Source organism: Crocodylus siamensis, chromosome 3 (assembly GCF_052110815.1).
Source record: "Crocodylus siamensis isolate JL-2025a chromosome 3, ASM5211081v1, whole genome shotgun sequence".
Taxonomy (NCBI): Eukaryota; Metazoa; Chordata; order Crocodylia; family Crocodylidae; genus Crocodylus; species Crocodylus siamensis.
In genome coordinates this window covers 200,737,292-200,756,654 of record NC_143397.1, presented here as the reverse complement: position 1 = coordinate 200,756,654, position 19,363 = coordinate 200,737,292, and the positions used below count along the sequence as shown (strand labels likewise).

The 19,363-nt window shown below is 38.2% G+C and overlaps 1 protein-coding gene across 18 annotated transcripts in view; it reads left to right on the top strand.

The window, feature by feature from the left end:
* EYA1 (EYA transcriptional coactivator and phosphatase 1) overlaps positions 1-19,363 on the top strand; it is a 268,703-nt gene that overhangs the window by 216,557 nt on the left and 32,783 nt on the right. For all 18 annotated transcript variants that reach the window (XM_090040155.1, XM_090040152.1, XM_090040154.1 and 15 more), the window contains one exon: positions 4,403-4,492. In XM_090040155.1, coding sequence (XP_089896281.1) covers positions 4,403-4,492 — 90 coding nt within the window. The remainder of the gene's footprint in view (positions 1-4,402; positions 4,493-19,363) is intronic.

The window sequence follows — 19,363 nt, the reverse complement described above, 5'->3', positions numbered from 1 at the left end:
AGTAATCTTACAATAATCTTGTAATAATAATAATAATACATAGTTTTACAATAGAAATGTGATCTTTCTAGTTCATGGTATCCTTTTAAGTTTTATGACCTAAGAATTATCCAGTTTCAAGTATACATATTCATATATTCATATTCATATATAAAAATGAGTCTAAAAATATTAATGTTTTGTTTTCACTTGCTTTTTCTGGCTTTTGAATCTTTAGGCTGCACTTTTACAATATTTTCTTCACAATAATGAGGTCTAGAAACTTTCTGTAAAAAAAAGTCTGAGATTTGCAAATAATCAATAGACCTCAATCTTTAAAAAAAAAAAAAAAAAAAGAAGCAAAACAACAAAGAAACCGAAATCACTAAATACTGTGAGACTTGGTAATATTTGGCCCTGTTTATTTTTGCTTGTTTTTTGCCTGAGTGAGCTCTTCTTAAGGAGCTCTTCTTGACTATTTTATATGGTCTCTAGCTCTCTCCTACCATTTTCTTCTCTTTGCTTCCTTTTTCTCTATGTTCTCCCTTTATCTCTTCAATTTTCATCACTAGCTTTGTTTACCTTTTGTCACTGACCTCTCATCTCTACTTTTTCCTCCTTTATCCATCCATAGTTGTTTGAGTAAAATAACTATAAAATGTTACTGTCTGCAAGGTCAGGAATTAACCTGGGAGACCAGGACAGGTTTTTTTCCACATTTGAATAAGACTTTACTTGTTCCAAAACAAGTATCAGAAATCAGCATAATATAAATTTACTAACAACAAAAGAACCTTGGAACAATGTTTTAATTTGTATATGCAGAAAGAAATCAGTCAACCAAGTGTTCATGGTTATCAGTTACTTTAATTGACATCAGTCATGCTAACATTAAAAAAAAACCCTGTTTTAAGTTACTTTACCTACTGACTGGGTCATAGAATCTGTAAGAACTACGACTTTGTATTGATCTATTAAGATTAGGAGAAATATACAATGTAATGGCACTAGAAATGCTGAGTTGGTGATATATTCCTGTTATGTCTGAAAACTTTTACATTTAGATTCCATGAAGGAATGCTCTTTAAATATTACCTACTTTTTGTCTGGTATACTACATTTTAAAGATTTAATGTAAACAAAGCCCTATTTCACTTAAGCTTTCAATTGTGACCTGGCAGCTTAAGAAGAAAACAAGCAAAGCCATGTACTCAGAGTGATCTTTCCTGTTTTTCAGCTTCTTTTTTCTCCCAACACAAAAAGAATTGAGTGGGTAGAATTTAAAAATGACATATGCACAATGTTTTGGGCTTTAATACCAGTATTCAAAACAAGAGTCTGGTTTAAGAGGTTTGACATTGGTATTTCTTTGTTCAGTGGAGCTGTACCTCTGTGAGTTTTTTGCACCTGATTTTGACCATACTTAAAGGCTCTCAGATTGAACTGCAAATCCTAATAAACATGGACAGATTGTTAGCTTCCCTTCTCGTTGTGTTACATCTCTCAGCAGTTACTTGGCAATTAGTACCTCTAAATTGCCAAAAACAAAAACAAAAAAACAAACAGAAAAAGCAAAGGGTTTGGCATTACTCTATAGCTTTGTCTTTATTACAGTTTTAGAATATGACTATGCTGCTTTTTCACTGTTCCTGAAGCTGCTGTCAATAGACAAGCTTTGCCCACTGCTCCCACTCAACACAGTTCATATCTTGAATTAAGATGATTCAGACACTCCAAGGATCCCCTCCTTCTCCTTTTTCTTATTACTCTCAAGATTTATGTCTTTCCCAGCATATTTCCAAGACTGAAATGAGCAGTCTTGATGGATGGATCCAATGGATGGAAGGGACATACTTTTTTCAGTAGTAATCTCAAGAGCAGTGCACAGACACTAGAGATTTCTCTTGGTTCTGTTGTAATGACATCAAAGCCACTTGAATAATAAAGCCTGGCATGGTTTTTTCTGGTGCTGTTAGAGTTCAGTATTATATTACAATTGTGGTTAAAACCCAACCATAGAAAGGGCAGATTCCATTAAATATGGCACCCTAAAGGGAGCAGTCTAAAATGTTTTAGATGTAACAGAATTTCCTAATAGACTATTTATTGTTTAAACAGAAACAAATAAGATTTAGTTTAAAGGTAATTTGCTTAGTTTCATCTCTTGCTTTTCTGGATTTAGATCTGATATTTTTAGGAGGTGACATATATCCTATATTTTGCCTAATTAAATTAAATTTTAAAATAAAAATTGAAGCAAATGCTTTCAAATATAAATCTATGAAAAAATATGTATGTGTTTAAAAATATTTTAATAAAATTATATCATTGATGAACATTTGATTTTTTTTCTTTAAAATGTAGTCTCTAAAGAATGCTGTGAAATTTTGCTTTTCAACAATAAAGGGGAACCAGTATTTGTCACTCTTTTCCCAAATAATGTTCAAGGTTGTGAATGCTCATGGGAATAAAAATTGAATTAGTTTGGTCCAATAATGAAATGATACTGGTTATTATTTAAGTGCCAAAAGGTGGTTGGTAATAGTGAACTGCACTGTCACCTGGAGACCCCTATGTCTGACACTTATTTCTGGTTTCTAACTCTCTAGGTTGACAGGAGCTGGGAATTCTTTGGTGCTAGCATGCTTAGCCCTTAGATGGAGGAAGCGTGGTAGCAATCCCTGCAATTGATTTAAGAAGTGACATTAATGAACTCTGAAGGGGTGCGATTATAACTGTGCAATAAGATGTGCATGTGGTGAGGGAAGGGAAGCATTCTGTGGGCTCCTTACTCCACATGCATGCACTTTTTGTCCAGGAAAATAAAATAAAAGACAGTCCTACAAAAATAGCAGAATTAATAAGGGGGAGTGAAATCTTACTGATACTTTAAATTAAGTAGGTGATTCTTCATGTTTGAATTAACAAAGCAAATGCTGTCCTTTGAAATTTTTATTGGTGCCAAAGTTTAAATAGAAGACTAATTGATAAAAGCAGAGTCCTTAATATCAATGGCCTAATGGTATATTGTATTGAGGCACTTAAATCCTGTCCCTTTTTTAATGGTTTAGAAATATTTGTCTACGTGAGAAGGGCATTCATGTTTTATGGTCTGTAAAATGGATTGGATCATGTAAAACGTAAGATGATGTAAACAACATTCTCTCCATACTTATAACTTCATATGCCCTTCCAACTTTTTAACTGCCACCTTACTTATTATTCTTGTGGGTTAGCTTTTGTTTCCCATTACACTTTCCAGAAATGCCAAATGCATGTTGTATTGTTTTCAGTCGTTTACTGTTTGCCCATTATGGTTTTTTGCCATTTTGTAGTTACAGATAACTGTTTGGCAAGTTCAGAGATCTTGTTGAAACACCTGCTAATATGAATAATACAGACTGTAGGCTAAATCAATTAAATTCTAACTTTCAAGTTGTCATTAGTTATAAAATCTAAGAATATTCAAGAAAAAAAAGTGAATTATTGTTCCTGAAATTATTTTTATTGTAAAATATAACTCCAGTTAGGTTGACATTTGTTTAATTGTGTTATGAAGTAGTCAAACATACTTTTTCAAGACCATATTTTGTAAACTATTGTATATTCTTGGGCAAGCTCTGTGAGTGAGAAAACTTATATCAAATAAATATATTAGGCTATTTCAATTTTCAGATGAAAAATATATAAAACACAAAAATGAAAACAAGGCAAACATCTGTAATGCATTTGGTAACCACCATGCTGAACATGTTTTTTGAGTTTATTAGCTCAGTAAGGAGTAAGCTGTTATGGTAATTTCTGGAGAGAAGTTAAAATGTGTTATGTATTAATAACAAACAATAGATTTGTTCATTCAGCATGGGTGGGCTATATTAAAAGAATAATTAAAGCACAATTTTGTAGAGATTTGAAGTATAGCTTTACATGTTATTGCTATTGGTAAAGTAAACATTAATGGTCATTTATTTAAAGGCAATAATTACTCTAATGACCAAATCTTTTTACCGATGGCAGCAGTGAAAGTTTGCTTGTCAAAGACTGCATTATTGTGGCCATGGTCAGTAGGAGAGTTTTAAATGTGTGTGTAGTATTTAGATCTGGAAAAGGTTGTGAATTGCAGCCCAGAAGTTAGATCTGTATAGCTGGACCCCTTGCCTTGATGCAGATTGTTGTTGAGGGCCCATCAACAGGGGTCTGATTGCAGAGCCAGGACTTTGGATTCCAATCCATTTAAAGTCTCCCTGTAAAATACTAAAATATTTAGGCATTTCAGTTACATGGCTGTACCATGGCCAAACTTGAATTGTGAAAATGGATATTGCAATTGATCTGTTCAGTGATCTCTGTTTCTGAGGAACAGTGCACCTAGTGTAAGTAGCAAACATGTTACTGACTATGTTTTGTCATTTTCCTCTTTGAGGATCCACCTACTTCAGTTTCACTTGGACTTCGGATGGAAGAGATGATTTTTAATTTGGCAGACACACATCTATTCTTTAATGATTTAGAAGTAAGTACTAATTATTTTATGTACTGGCATCAGTTATTTAATATTCTGTTTTATATAACATGATTCCAAATGATTAGGGACCTACCAAATTCATGGTGGAAGTAGAGTGCATGACAGCTCCTTTCATCTTGCATGTTTCCCCATACACACCTCACCTCGTCCCTCCTTTCCCCCCCTCCCCTGCTGCTGATTAGTGGATGACCCCACTCCCTCCTGATCAACAGGGAAGCTAAAACTGCAGTTTTAAACATGACACCATTTTTGCCTCCCTGCCAGTCAGCAGCAAACAGTAGGGACATCTGGGATGCCTTAGTCAATCAGTTGCATAAGGCAAAAATGGCGCCATATTTCAAACCAGTTTTTGCCTCCCCACTGGTCAAAAGTGAGCTGCAAGCAAGCTGCTCTCCACCAATCAGCTGGGAGCGGGGCACGGGGGAACCTGCAAAATTAAAGGAGCCATAGCACACCCCACTTCCACCATGAATTCAGTAGGTCCCTACAAATGATATGATTTAACAACTTTAAAATGCAAATGTTAAAACATATAGATTTTTTCCAAAGTTTTTTGGTATGCAGAAATACAATCAGTATGCTGATTTAAAGTCTTTTTTTGTCACCGTAGATATATTTGATATTATTCAGATATTGTTTTATAATCACAATAGAAGCCTGTAGAAGTGGGTGCAGCATTTATAAACATTAGAATTCAATAGTCTGTATAAGCCATTAAATATTAAACTTTAGCCTCTATAAACAGTTAATAGCCGGGTACAGATTTCTCAGTTACATCCCACTGTGGGGGCATATTACCTTAAAACCTGAAGGAAATCATTAATGTTGCATATGCTGTCAACCTCTGTGGCTTATTACATTGGGTCTTCTGCCTTCCTCAATAGCAGGTACAATTTGTTATGTACTAGGGTTTCTTTGTTAATCGTGCCTCTCTTGTGTGGCATACAGCAAATAGTTAGTGTCAGCATGCCAAGGACTTACTCAGTCTTTCTAGACTGTGGTTTTGGGGCTTCTTGTGAGACCATTCTAAGAACTATGTGGATCGCTGAAAGCGACTGTCACCATGACGCTTGGTTGTTTCATCTTAAAATGAAAAAAAGCAATTTCTGTTCATATTTTCATAACAAGAAAACATGCAAATAGTCACATTTCTTTCCCATCGTAATAAAGACAGCTGTTTATTTAAAATCCAACTGTTAAACAAGCTTGTGGTGGGACTGCCAACAGGCATTAATCATCAAGTTGTTGTTTTGCTGGATTTCAGAAAAGTGTGTTATTCCAGACAAGCAAAAGAATCTAAAAGATTCAAATGCAACTTTTGCTGATCAAAGTTAATTGGCAGCAATTGGCCTTTAAATATTTCCTGATGTTTCCCTTTTCAAAATCAAGGAAAATACACCTTATTTAATAGATGAGCCAAAATCATTTGAAAAATGCCAGTGTGTGACAGACCTTAAATGTGGTTTGTCCAACATCTGTCCCATATTTTGATTTCTTTTCATCTGCGAAGAAACTACTCACAGATGAATTGGCAACTTACAGTGTAATAAAATTATTTAAATGTGCTTTATTTTTTCCATTCCTTGGCAAAGTATTTATTTTTACACTTATAATAAAATACAATATTTCTTGCATCAAAAAGTGTTTTCTTTCATTAAGGAAACTGCAAATAAAGATGTTATTGTTGTTGATACAAAAATGTCAGTAGTGAATGACATGTGTAGGCTTGATTTTCAGACTTTTAGAAGACCATAACAAGGCTACTTATTTTCCAAATCTGTTTTGGTTTTATGGTAAGATTTCATTTTGTCCAGACCAGCAAGAAAAAAATAGCTGTAAGACGTACTACTACGTTCACTAAATTCTATACTGCATTTTCATTCCTTTGCACAGTCAAATATATAAGAGTGTAATAGCCATCCCTTCAGACATGAATATAACTGTAATTGAAGTTAATGAGAGTTAATCACACATATAATGGTGATAATACAGCATTATCTGTTAATTGTCATGTTACCTTAATATTAGAGCATAGCATCATTTTAATAGGGTTGTGTCACACATTCAACTTAGCACTTACTAAGTACAGCTTAAACACAAGCAGACGCACAATCAAGCCATTTAGCACATGTTAGTGCCTTCCTGATGTTACAGTGTTGATCCCTTTCAGGTAAGGGTCACCTCCCAGTACATACTAACTTTAGTAGGTCACTACATTCCAATGATTTTCAACTTTAGCAAGTGAACATGTGACAAAGCTGTTATTCATTCAAAAACGTTGAAGCAGACTGTATGTGTGTGGAAAAAAAATACTGACCCACATTCTTAGTTGAAACCACAGAGCTGACTTGGCCATGTTTACACTCCCATAATACTGGGCCACTTGTCGGATATTCCCAGGGTCAAGCATAGCGGCCCAGACACTGAAGGGGAATATAATGAACTGCTCATTTGGTAACATGTAGGTGTTTATGGCCAAGTTCTACCCTGTAATATGCATGCAGACTGAAAAAAGAAAGTGCAGTAGGTCATCAGCCTTTTTTCCCCTCCCCCTCCATCTTGCCTACATGGGAGCAAGATAGGGTGGTTCCCTGGTACCCAGATGTCAGTTAGGGTCCCAGACAATGTGAATAAATAAGGCATTCCAGAGCGCACCAGTTATGAGAGCTGGGAAAGGAAGTGTCTACAACACCCAAAGGTCCATAGGCAATATTGACATAGATATGCATTTACATGGAGAATAGCTTGTGTTATAGTTACAGTCATTATTTGAGTTGAGACTCATTGCCTGAGAAATGTAGCATTAATTCTCAGGTTTTTGCATCCAAAATGTTTAATAGGTTGATTTAATTTAGATTTGGTTGAATGCTCATTGTCGCTGAAACTACAAAAGTGTGTCGTTTCAGGCAATGTGTACTATATAACACTAGAGAAGGCAGGCAAGACTAAGCTGGGAAATGGTTTAGTTTTTGTTTTTGTTGCTCTATAGTTTATTTTAATACCCTATTGGCATTTATAATTCCTCTTTCTTTCTTTTTGTTCACCCATTTTGTAATGTATTTTGCTCTCTTCTTTAAGCTTTCCTGAGGCTCCTTCAGGGAAGGATGGCATACAAATCTGTTTTCCCCAATCTTGTTCTTTTTTTAGCTATTACAAATCAGTTGTTTTGAACTCATCTGATCATCTTGGTTTTTCAGAGATGAAAATTTCCATCTTGCCCAAGTACAATTTAACATTTCAAAAGTCAGTGTTGCTGTGTTTGTGGATTTTGGATAAAGAACTAGAGCTAGACATATAGTCAACATTAAATTTGTAGTGCCGTTGTCTCATGGATTGCTAAATACCATAATAAAGGGTATAGTAAGGATGTTTTGTTTTGGTTTTGTTGCATCTATTAAAACCATGAAACTAAAATCAGATATAGTTGTAAGTCTTGAAGGACTTTTCTTAAATTCTTATATGGTATGATAAATGTAACTGACAAGCATTTTAACATATTGAAATGGGAGTATAAACATTTATGAATGTGTAATTCAATTTAAGTGCTTACAGAAGAAATGACAGAAATTTATTGGGTAAAATGTTGTTTCATTTAATTAGATTATGAAACTATTACATACATGGATCAAACAGAGCAGTAATTATAGACAGTACTTTCAAAAGTTAGTAGCCTCAGGTTGAAAAGAAGTGGCCTAAATAAGTGGCTTCAGTTGAAAAGCCTTGTATGTCCAGTGGGTGTTTTTGTGCCTAAATATAAATTTAAAAATCTAACATTAGGCATCCACAGCTAAAATTATTGCCTTAACTCTGCCATATTCTCTTCTTTAAAAGTCTTCCTACTCCTAATTACATGCTTGAAGGAATAAATGTATTTGTGTAATGCTCTCAAGAGAACCAATATTATATAATCAGGAAAGAATGATGCAGTAATACCTGATTTCACACAAATTAGCAATGCTTTCTGATAGGTGGCAAAAAGTATAATGTTTTAATACTAGTTACATGCACGTGAGCATTTTAGAATCTATGCTACTATGTTTTAAGGGAATTATCAGCTTGATGGTTACTGTAAAATGTGACGTTGCATTGTTAGCATTTGTTCTACTGAATTAAAATTAAAATTAGTTTCTTTATTTTTTGGCAAATTAGATTAACTATACAGCCAAGTACATTATGACCTGGATAATTCAAACAGTAATTTCTAATCAAGTTGAGAAGGCATTAAAGAAAAATAATGACTTATCCATTCCTTTATCTTAAAAACATACCTATAAGTTGATATACTGAAGCTGTTGGTAGTATTTCATCTGTTAATTCACTAGGCTTTTGATGAATAGCCTTCTTTAGATGATCATCTGTCCTACCTTTATTAAATTTTGCCAAACAATTTTATTTTATGAAAAGAAAACTTTGCTTTTTAATTTAAGGGAAATGAAAAAAAAAAGTTCATTCTGTAGTTCAAGCCCTTGAGGATCTTTTTTATCTGCTTCAGCTTTTATTGTTTTCTGTTTAATTTCGGTTTTGGATTTTACTTTTAAAAAAACATGTCTATCCTTTTTTCTTCATTATTAATAGCTTAATTTTGATATATCAAAGAAAGGGAATGATTATACATAAGGACACAATAGTGACTGTTAATCTGATTTCTTCCACCAGTGAAAGACATACAGTCTTTACTAAGAGCTTCATAATTCACTTCTGTTTGTAGGTCTAAAGTATGTCCTGTATATTATTTTACAAAACTGTCTCCATATGCAATGAGATGTATATGGAAGTCATTTATTATGAATGGCAATATGGAATGAGTTTTTCGGCTACTTTAGCTAAGGCATTTCTCTTGCTGACAGAGAGAAGAAAGAATGCTATCAGTCATTTCTGTAAAGCAACAGCCTGGGTCCTCCAAAAAGGTGGAGGAAAATTAGTTTGATGTTATGTCTTCACAATACCACTTCTGATTTTAGCCACATTTTTACATTGGCTATTGATACAGGAAGAGGCAAAAAAAAGTAATGAGAAAGTACATGCACATTGTAGGCAATAGTTTAGTGATGTAATAAGGATTTATGTTCAGATCTCCTTTGACTTAAGAACAAATTGGATTGTTGTTACTGAGTTATGATGACAGCATACAACATATCCCTTCCTGTATGTAGAAAGTGGCTAACAAATTCTATTGGAACTTCTGCATGATTTTAGTATGGAATTTGTATGGCTTTTAATTGACCCTGAAAAGACTGCACTAGCATAGTACTCAATACTGGGCCACTCAGTTATAACCTACATGAGGGCTGCACGTAAATGTTTTAATGTGCAAATATCCACTTGTACCTGTAATATCAGTCTTCATTGTAAGAAGACTAGGAGTAAGATTTTCAAAAGTTCTCTGTTTCATAGATTCACAGATATCAGGGTCAGAAGGGACCCTAGCAGATCAGCAAGTCCAACTCCCTGCCCCGGGCAGGAAAGAGAACTGGGGTCACATGACCCTGGCCAGCTGCTTGTCCAGTCTCCTCTTAGACACCCCCAAGGAGAGCACTACCTCCCTTGGAAGCCAATTCCAGATTCTGGCAACCCTTACCATAAAGAAGTTCTTCCTGATGTCTAACCTGAATCTGCTCTCCATCACTTTCTGGCCATTATTTCTAGTTACCCCATGGGGTGCCCTGGTAAACAAAGCATCTCCTATCCCTTGCTGTGCCCCCCTGATGAATTTGTAGATGGCCATAAAATCACCTCTCAGCCTTCTCTTGCAGAAGCTGAAAAGATTCAGGTCCCTCAATCTGTCCTCTTAAGGGCCGTACCTGCAGGCCCCTAACCATATGGGTGGCCCTTCTCTGGACCCTCTTAACATTATCTGCTTCCCTTCTGAAGTGTGGTGCCCAAAACTTAATGCGGTAATCCACCCGTGGCCTCACCAGTGCCACATACAGGGGAAGTATCACCTCCCTGGACCTGTTTGTGATGCACCTATGCAGGGGTCGGCAACCCCGGTACATGTGCCAAGCATGGCGCGCAAGGCCATTTTCCTTGACGTGTGTTAGGGCCAGGGAGGCAGCAGCTGTTTGCAGCCTCCCAGCTGCAGCCGGCCCGAGCCCTGGGTAGCTGCTGCCAGCCAGGAGCCCAGGCTGCTCCCAGCAGGCAGCTGGGATGCTGCAAGCCCGGCTGCAGCCAGTCCCAGCTCTGGGTAGCTGCTGATAGCTATGGAGCCTGGGCTGCTCCCAGCAGGGCTTCTGTGGGAGCAGCCCAGGCTCCATGGCTATCAGCAGCTACCCAGAGCTGGGGCCAGCTGCAAACATCTGCTGCCTCTCTGTCCCATCCCTGGCCCATACTGCCTTCCAGCCCCAGCCCCAGGCTCCGTGGAGGCAGCACATACCGGCAGTGCCACATTTGCTCTGCAGGCGGGGGCAGCGGCGAGGGGCACAACCCTGTGCTGCTGGTCACGCAGCTCCCATGAGCACAGGGGAAGTGAGCAGGGCAGCAGGGAGCTGGGAGCAGTAAGCTTTCTGTGCCCCCCGCTGTGCCCCCCCAAGCCAGGTTCCAACACTGCTTTTCAGAAGCGGTGAAGGCAACATAGTGCGGGCAGCATTGCTAGTATATGCTTCCTCCCCGGAGGCTGGGACGTAGAGGCAGCAGATGTTTGCAGCTGGCCCAGGTTCTGGGTAGCTGCTGACAGCCACAGAGCCCGGGCTGGGGGAAGAGGGGCTTTGTGTGGGGGGGCAGAGGGCAGCAGGGGTGGGGGATGAGGGTTTTGGCTGGGAGGCAAGGGTCATGAGCAGGGATGGGGGGCAGGGGCTTTGGGTGGGGGACAAGGGAAACAAGCACGGCATCCTACCATCTACCCCATACCCTTATTTTGTTTTTCTGGCATGCCAGCACTCCAGCACCTTCCAAGGTAAGCATTGTTGGGGGTTTTGGCACTCTGACCAAAAAAGTTGCCTACCCCTGTGCTAATGCATGATAAATTGTGGTTAGCTTTACTGATCACTTCATCACATTGATGACTCATGTTCATCTTGGAGTTACTGTAACTCTGAGATCCCTGTCTGCTACAGTGCTGCTGAGAGGATCATCCCCCCTGCTTCCTTCTTCCTAAGTGCAGCATTTTGCATTTGTCCTTGTTGAATTGCATCTTGCTCTTGTTGATCAAGATCTGCTCCGTGTTTCAGGCACAGGGAATTAGATCAATACTTCCTTCCTTTTTTGTGTCCTTGTGACAAGGTATTTAGCAGAATTTACTGGTTCATTGGAATCTGACAGGGCCATGCCATGAGTACTTCTGCTATGGCCTCAAACTTGAAACCTCTGAGCTGTAATCCATGCACCATAGCACTTGTATTACTCCTGCCCCCAGATCAGTTTAGAAAATGGTAGTCAGCATACAGTTACGCCAGCTAGACCCAAGTGAAAGATCAAGATGTAATACTGTATAGTAGACCATGTAGCATCCGTAAACACACCCAGTTTAGATCAGTCAACACTCAGGAGCTACACTTTAAAATCCTTATTTGGTATATTTGGCCTGCTGCCCACACTTTATCCTTTTGCTTCCCTGGCTACAATTCCAGAAATCTAAAAGTTTTTCCAACATACCTGCTACTTCGTGTTCATTGACTTGCTGGATTTTACTAATATTTAGTAAATTGGATTGATTTATATTCAATAATAAAATTTTGTGCATATTTTCCTGATTAAATTGTATGTATTGTTTTCAGTTATTTCTCCATCCTTGGAAATGGGTTATTTTTAAGAAACTATTCTTTCTTTCAGATGTTTAGAGTCTGTGCCTTGTTTAGTGGTCTTTGAAATTTATTTTGCTTGCACAATAATGAATTAAATTATTCAAATCAGAATTTTGACTCTTGACAGGAAAATAGTTCCAAAAAGTAAACAAATTGTCATATCTGGTACGGTAGAACATCTCCATTTTTGTTTTCTTTGAGTGGTATCATATAATGGGTAGAAGACCCTAATAAAAAAGATTTTAAAAGCTTATCGGTTGCATAATCTGCTAAAAAATGGATGCGAGTGCTGCAAGAATCTTACTAATAAGGCATAAAAATAGTTCCTAATAACCCGCTCAGATTCTGTTAAGTTACCATGTTGGCCAGACTCATCCAAACCATGTTCCTGTAAATTCACCCAGACCTTCTGAATTTTAATATCTTTTTCTAAACAAAATGATCAATGTTTTCTGCTCCTGACATGCACTTTGGGAATGTGTAAGTGACATGCACTTCAGGTATGTGTAATTGTGGACCCACTCTAGTGCACATATGCTTCGCATGCAGGATCTGTCTTTTAACTAACATTTCTCAGGGCCTTGCACATTTCCTGAGCTGCCTCATGCTCCTGTACAGGAATAAAAGGGCAAGATGTTCATGCCCCACATCATTTACTGCCAGTCATGGACTACAGCTCTGAAGTCCTTAGCCCTGGCTAAATCTGTAAAACTTTTCCAGGGCTTTCTTTTTTCTTTTCTGAAGAATCATTATGAATAACTTTGGATTGAACTGACCCAATCCAACTCCCTTCTACATAGCCCTTTGCATAGAGTATGTCAGCTTGTCAAAATCTAAGCTTTAGCTTCAAGGAGCCTTCTTCCCATTAAAGGATAAGAAACACTAATACCTGTTCTGTCTATTTAGTAGATGGAACTCTCCTAAGTGCTTTGTACACCTCTCACACCTGTTCTTGGAGCCTTTTGTTCATGCAAGAACATAAGTTGCAAAGCACGCAATTGCAAAGGGCACAGACCAGCACAGGCAAGACAAAGACCCAGCCCCAGCACTGACACTAAAGCAGAACCAATCTGGATGAAATAGACACTAGCACCTCCAGTACCAGGGGTTGGTTGGCAGTGTGAAATGCTGTTCCAAACAGAGATGTTCCAAGCAGACCTCACTCTGTTCCCATAAGGACAGACCTCTTGAAGCTTCGTAAGGAAGATGATTCGGTGTTGGTTGATGGTTGGTAATAAGGAGCAGGTTCCCACACAGAGAAAAACTTCTCAGACAATGGCCGCAGTACAGACAATACAGTATTTTCTTTGTTGAGAAAGTCCTGATTTTTGAAGAGGTATGTCAGGTAGCTGTGTTTCAGGCTGTCTTGAGTACAAAGGCACTTAAATGTAGCAGTGCAGACCCTGGTACTAAGAGCAATGTTTCTCAGCACAGCCCTGTGAGGAGACATTCTTCTCATCCCCAATGTTGGGATGCATACTCTTGTCCCTTGGGCATTCCCAGGGAAGTACAAACCACAGTTGAAGACCTCTTCTTTGAAGATACAGTGAGCAGATGGACAAAAGCTGTTTTTCTTAAGTCTTCCAGGCCATTTGGCAGTCCTGGGAATCTACTCCCCTGACCTGCTGTCCTTCACTTCAGACAAGACAATGGATGCTACCTTGTCACACCAGACAATTAAATTTTTTTTCAACCAAAAAAAGTACTTGATATAATAAGAGTTTCTAGTCTTCATTCCTTCCTTTTCTTCAGCTACACATCCTGACTTTGGCATGTAAATCAAAATAGCAGATTTCTCAGGAACCTCAACAAAGCTAGTCCAGCAATCATGACTTTTGCTTAATTCCATTTCACTGGGTCTGCCTTGACATCAGACAAATGTATGTTAGAGATCACTGCCTACATTTGCTCTATGTAATCTCACTCTTTACCCCATACCTTACTTCATATTTCTTTAGGGACTTTTCTCATAGATTTCATAGACATTAGTGCTGGAAGGGACCTCGGAAGATCATTGAGTCCAGCCCCCCGCCCAAAGGGCAGGAAGTCAGCTGAAGTCATAGGATCCCAGCAAGATCCAATTCGCTGTTGAAGGTGTTCAATATAGGTGCTTGAACCACTCCCAATGGCAGGCTGTTCCAGACCTTGGGGGCTCGGACAGTAAAGAAATTCTTCCTTATGACCAGCCTGAAACGGTCTTGTAGTAGTTTATGACCATTCGACCTTGTCATCCCTTGGGGTGCTCTGGTGAACAAACGTTCCCCCAGATACTGGTGGTCACCCCTGATAAACTTATAGATGGCCATCAGATCACCCATGAGCCTGGACTTTTCCAGGCTAAAGAGCCCCATGGCTCTCAGCCTGTCATCATAAGGTCTGTTTTCCTGACCTCTGATCATGTGCATGGCTCTTCTCTGGACTCTCTCAGGCTTCTCCACATCCTTTTTGAATTGTGGAGCCCAAAACTGGATGCAGGGATAAAATCTAGGATCTACTTCTTTCTACGATAGTACCCATCTAAGTGAGAACCTGTAATAAGCAGAAGTGGCATCATCTAGAAGCCATAAAAAGAATTTGGAAATCTTCTGTACCTGCGAGGATGTTCCACCCTGTCCTTGTTCTAATGAAACTCAGTTGTTTCAGACGTACAGCACTTCAGCTTCAAAATGATAATTCTTAGCAGAGTGATGTCCTGGATTGTGATTTTGACTATTAGGCAATCCCACTTAATTCACATAATAAATAGAAATAATAATAATATTAAAGTGTATGTTCTCACATGGATGAAGTATATGTGTACTTACCCTGAGATCCACACTGACTACCTTATATTGAAGAATGTAGTTTCTGTAAAGTATATTACCATTCTTCATCAGGCTATTTTGACAGGCAAAGCAAGGAAGTAGAGAGACATCTAGAAAGGTAGAACAGTAAAAAGGAAGAGTTGGATGAACTTAAAAGATTTGAGAAATAGTTCAGGTTTGCTTTGAGTTTTAGGTAGTGCTATAAGCCCATTTTAATGTTATCTGAAAATTAAATCTCCAAATAATATGAACTAGTACATTATCTGATTTGTAAAGCTCAGCCCTAACCTGACCCATGGGGGAGAAAGGGGTATGGCCCAGACTTGTAGGGAGAAGGGGGCATGGCCTGGCCCCAACCCAGCTCAGTGGGTGGAAAGTGCCACGAGTAGTTTTGACTGGGCATGAAGGGCTTGGGATTTGGAAAGGGGAGGGTGGCCATATTAATAGGCACTATTTCCCCCACTGCCAAATTTCCTGACCCATGGGAGGCCCTGCAGGCCAGATAAAGTGGCTCTGTAGGCCACATTTGTCCCATGGGCCAGAGGTTGAGCACCCTGGTGGAAGGGATAAAATCTAGGACAGTATCCATCTAAGTGAGCTAGCCCAGGCTCACTTTTGCCCCCATGTATCTTCCCCTATTGGTTGCCCAGTGGCCAGCTTCAACAGGGAGAGGGTGCTTATGGTCTGCCCTAGTCCACAGCTGCTGGTTAGGGAACTGTATGGAAATGTGGTCTTTACTCCTCAGCTGTGGGTGACCTGGAACCTGGGTCTCACAGCCTCTAGGAAAGTGCACTAACTGTGTTAGGCTACCCAGCAAAAGGGTACAAATACCTTATTATTTGCACCATTCAGGATGATTATTTCATATAGTAAAAATAAAGAGATAGGAAGGAATATAATACATTCTGAGCATGGGGAAAAACAACTACTTTATCTTTAAAAAAAAAAAAAAAAAAGCTTGGCAAGACTAAACTTGTCACATTAGCAGATCCCCATTAAAGCAGAAAGGCTTGATACCATAGGTAGAGGCACCTTAGATGTACATACAGTAGGTAGATTGCTATCAACCTAGTCAACAGAGTTTTTAAACCCACATTTCCTGCATTACAAGGAAGTTTTGGCACCCTGGGAGCCACACTGCAGTTTGGCCTGGTGCATCTAATTGCAACAGGTGCACAGCAATTGGTTATTCGGAAAAAGTACGTTTAAAAAAAGACATGCTGTTTCCTTTACAGGAAGGATGTTGAAATTTCACTACAAGAGGAAAACATTAAGAAATGTCCTCCATTCATTTTCTTTAAAAAGTGCAAAAGAGTGCTTTAACTCAGACTTCCCCAAATGTGTTTGAGTTTCAGGGTCTCCAGAGGCTTCTACTGTTTCAGTGCTGCTACAATGAGGCCTCTATCTGAACTTCATCCAGTTCAGTGGTCTAATGAAACTTTAAAAGAAAGGGGGGGATGATTATCTTTACCCCTTACTGTCTCATTTTTTATGTTTTAAAGTAAAAATTGTCCCCAGTTAATTGTCTCCTTTCATTTGAAAAGTTTCTATATAGCCACCTTTAAATTCAATGCAAGAAGCTAAGACACTTTTTCTGGGCTATTTTGGTATGAGCTGGAAATAATTCAATATGCTATTGAAATACTAGTGGTTAATCAGTATGTTAAAAGCAAACAAGAGAAGCAATAACAAGAGAAACTGATGACAAAGTTTTTGTTTTATTCTTTAAGATCATTGTCCAGTTAAAACAGTATATTTCTAAAGTTTTTTTCCCCCCTCAGTACACTAATTAGTGTGCAGACATAAGACTTAAATATTCAGTGACATCAGAATCAGACTGACACAAATACTAAACTCAGCTGAAACATTGTTGCCAGAAACAAGCAGAGATCAGATAAACCTAAACAAAAGCTCCTTTCAGAACTCTAGAAAAGACCATTTCAGCCAAATGAGGGGTCTCTTCTTATTTCTCTATACATATATGCAACTCCCATTTTTAGTAAGGTACAAATGCCTAAGGAGTGCCTAGTTGGCATACTGTGGAGAGGACAGTTGTGTTTGTGCTTTAATACAAGTAGAATCTTTTCTCAGTACTTAACTTCAGTTTATTTTATTTTTTTGAACTGTATTGGATACTTTTAATTTTGGGGTCAAAATTTATTTTTTAATATTGGTCTCAATGCAGCTGTATCTACACATGCAGAACTCATGTTGATGTCAGATGGGCTTATGTGCATGATAATGACTATGATTGCACAGTGACTGTGATCACTTAACAACTGAAAATTGACTGCACAGAAAGGACATGGCAATAAAAGTACTCACCTTTTTGGGTTTTAATAAAAAATAGTTTTCTAAATATAACACATTCCACATGAATAACACTAACAAAATGGAATGCATATATGCTCTGACTCCTACGTTACTAAGATGTATTAAGTAATGAGATGATTAACTTCATTCTGAGTACAAATATTGTATTTAAAAGGTGAACATGTAGTAGGATTCTTAGATTTTACAAGCATGAAGTGAAGAAAAAGACAAAAAGCCTAAGAATTTGTGCAGCAACTAATTGCAATTATTCCCTCAGTTACTTTAACCTTTTATCTCCTCCCCCTCTCAAATCATACTAAAATTGAAGGTTAAAAAAATTTAAAATATGACGGAAATAAGTTTATAAAAACTTTTTTAACAATGTCACCAAAAGCAGCACTGGGTAACTGTCAGTATGTTATTTATAATATTGACAAAGCATTGAGAATTTAAACCCAACTTTTGTTTCATTATAAGCCTATGTGAATATTGGGTCAACTCTATTTAGGTCATTTTAAAAGTAATTATAAGTGTGTAAAACATAATTTTAAACATTTGCAGCATCTATATTAGCTAATTTATTCAACAGTTGGAAATATTAAGCCTGCACTAATATCTATTAATTAAGTCCCAAAGTAAAGCAAAGAGTTAAAATAAATGATTGCAGGAAAGGATAAAAGGTTTCCTGGGTTGACTATTATTCCTATGGTCTGCCAGCAACCTTGCAATAAATGGAATGATTTTTATGGGAATGTGGTTATTCACAGCAAGACTACAGTTGGTGTCAGTATGAAAAATTCTTCTGTAGTAGATTGTCTCAGCAGGACTAATAGATCTAAGAGAAAGGCAAAAGAAATTACAGAGAGCACTGACTGGTGCTGGTGACAAATTATGTTTGCAAAATGATGGGCAAACCTACTGAAAAGTAAGAGATCAGAATAATAGTAAGTCAGAGACTTGCTCCTTGGAGTTTGTGCTTTTACCTAAGCTGCCACAAAGCCTAATATTTTATGACCAATTCTTTGTGAAAGTGTTGTTTCCATTTCTTTTCTTGCTTATTTGTAGAGCAAATAAAACTTTAAGAATTGAAGTCAGAGTCTAAGCCGAGTTGCACAGGTGTAAAATATGGCATTTATGGGCCCCTTAGGTCGATGATGTGTCCGCACTTTGAATACTGTGCCCAGTTCCGGTCCCCACAGCTGAAACAGGATATAGGAGGACTAGAACAAAGGACAACAAGGATGATTAGTGGTAGGGAGAGACTTCCATATGAGGAGAGACTGAAGAGGGCTATTTAATTTAGAAAAAGACTATTGGGGAGGGACATGATAAGGGTTTATGAAATACTAAGTGGTGAAGAGAAAATATATAAATAGGGATTTATTATTTCCTGCCCCTTTCAATGCAAGAACTAGAGGGCACAAAATGAAACTAGTAGGTAGTAAGTTTAAACCTAACACAAGGAAGTTTTTTCACACGGCATGTAACTAAAGTATGGAGCTCATTGCCACCAGATGTATAAGCTGACAGTTTAGGGAAATGCAAAAAGGGATTAGACAAATTCCTGAAGGAAAGGTGCATCAGCTTTTGAGAATGGGAGGTAGGAGTACAAACTCTGATCAGAACTTCTTAGACCTTAGGAGTGCCTGTATGTGAGCAGAGAGGCTGCCGTAATTACAGTGCATCAGATCAGACTCGGTTAATCGTGTTTGCTGGTGGTAATTACCGTGCTCCAGCAGCCTCCTGCATATCATGCATCAGCATTCCCACACTTAAAAATGGTGTCAGGGCACTTGAACTAAAGCTCATCAAACAAGCTTTAGTTCAAGCACCCTCAGCGTCATTTTTAAGTGTGAGGATGCTGATACATGCAATGCTACAGCTCTCAGAGCCTCTCTAATTAAAGCACCCCCTTCACCCCTACCCATATGTAAAAGTACCCTAAATGCTGGAGTCTACGAGTAGGAGAGGAACAGTAGGGGAAAAACGTGGTTATACCCAGT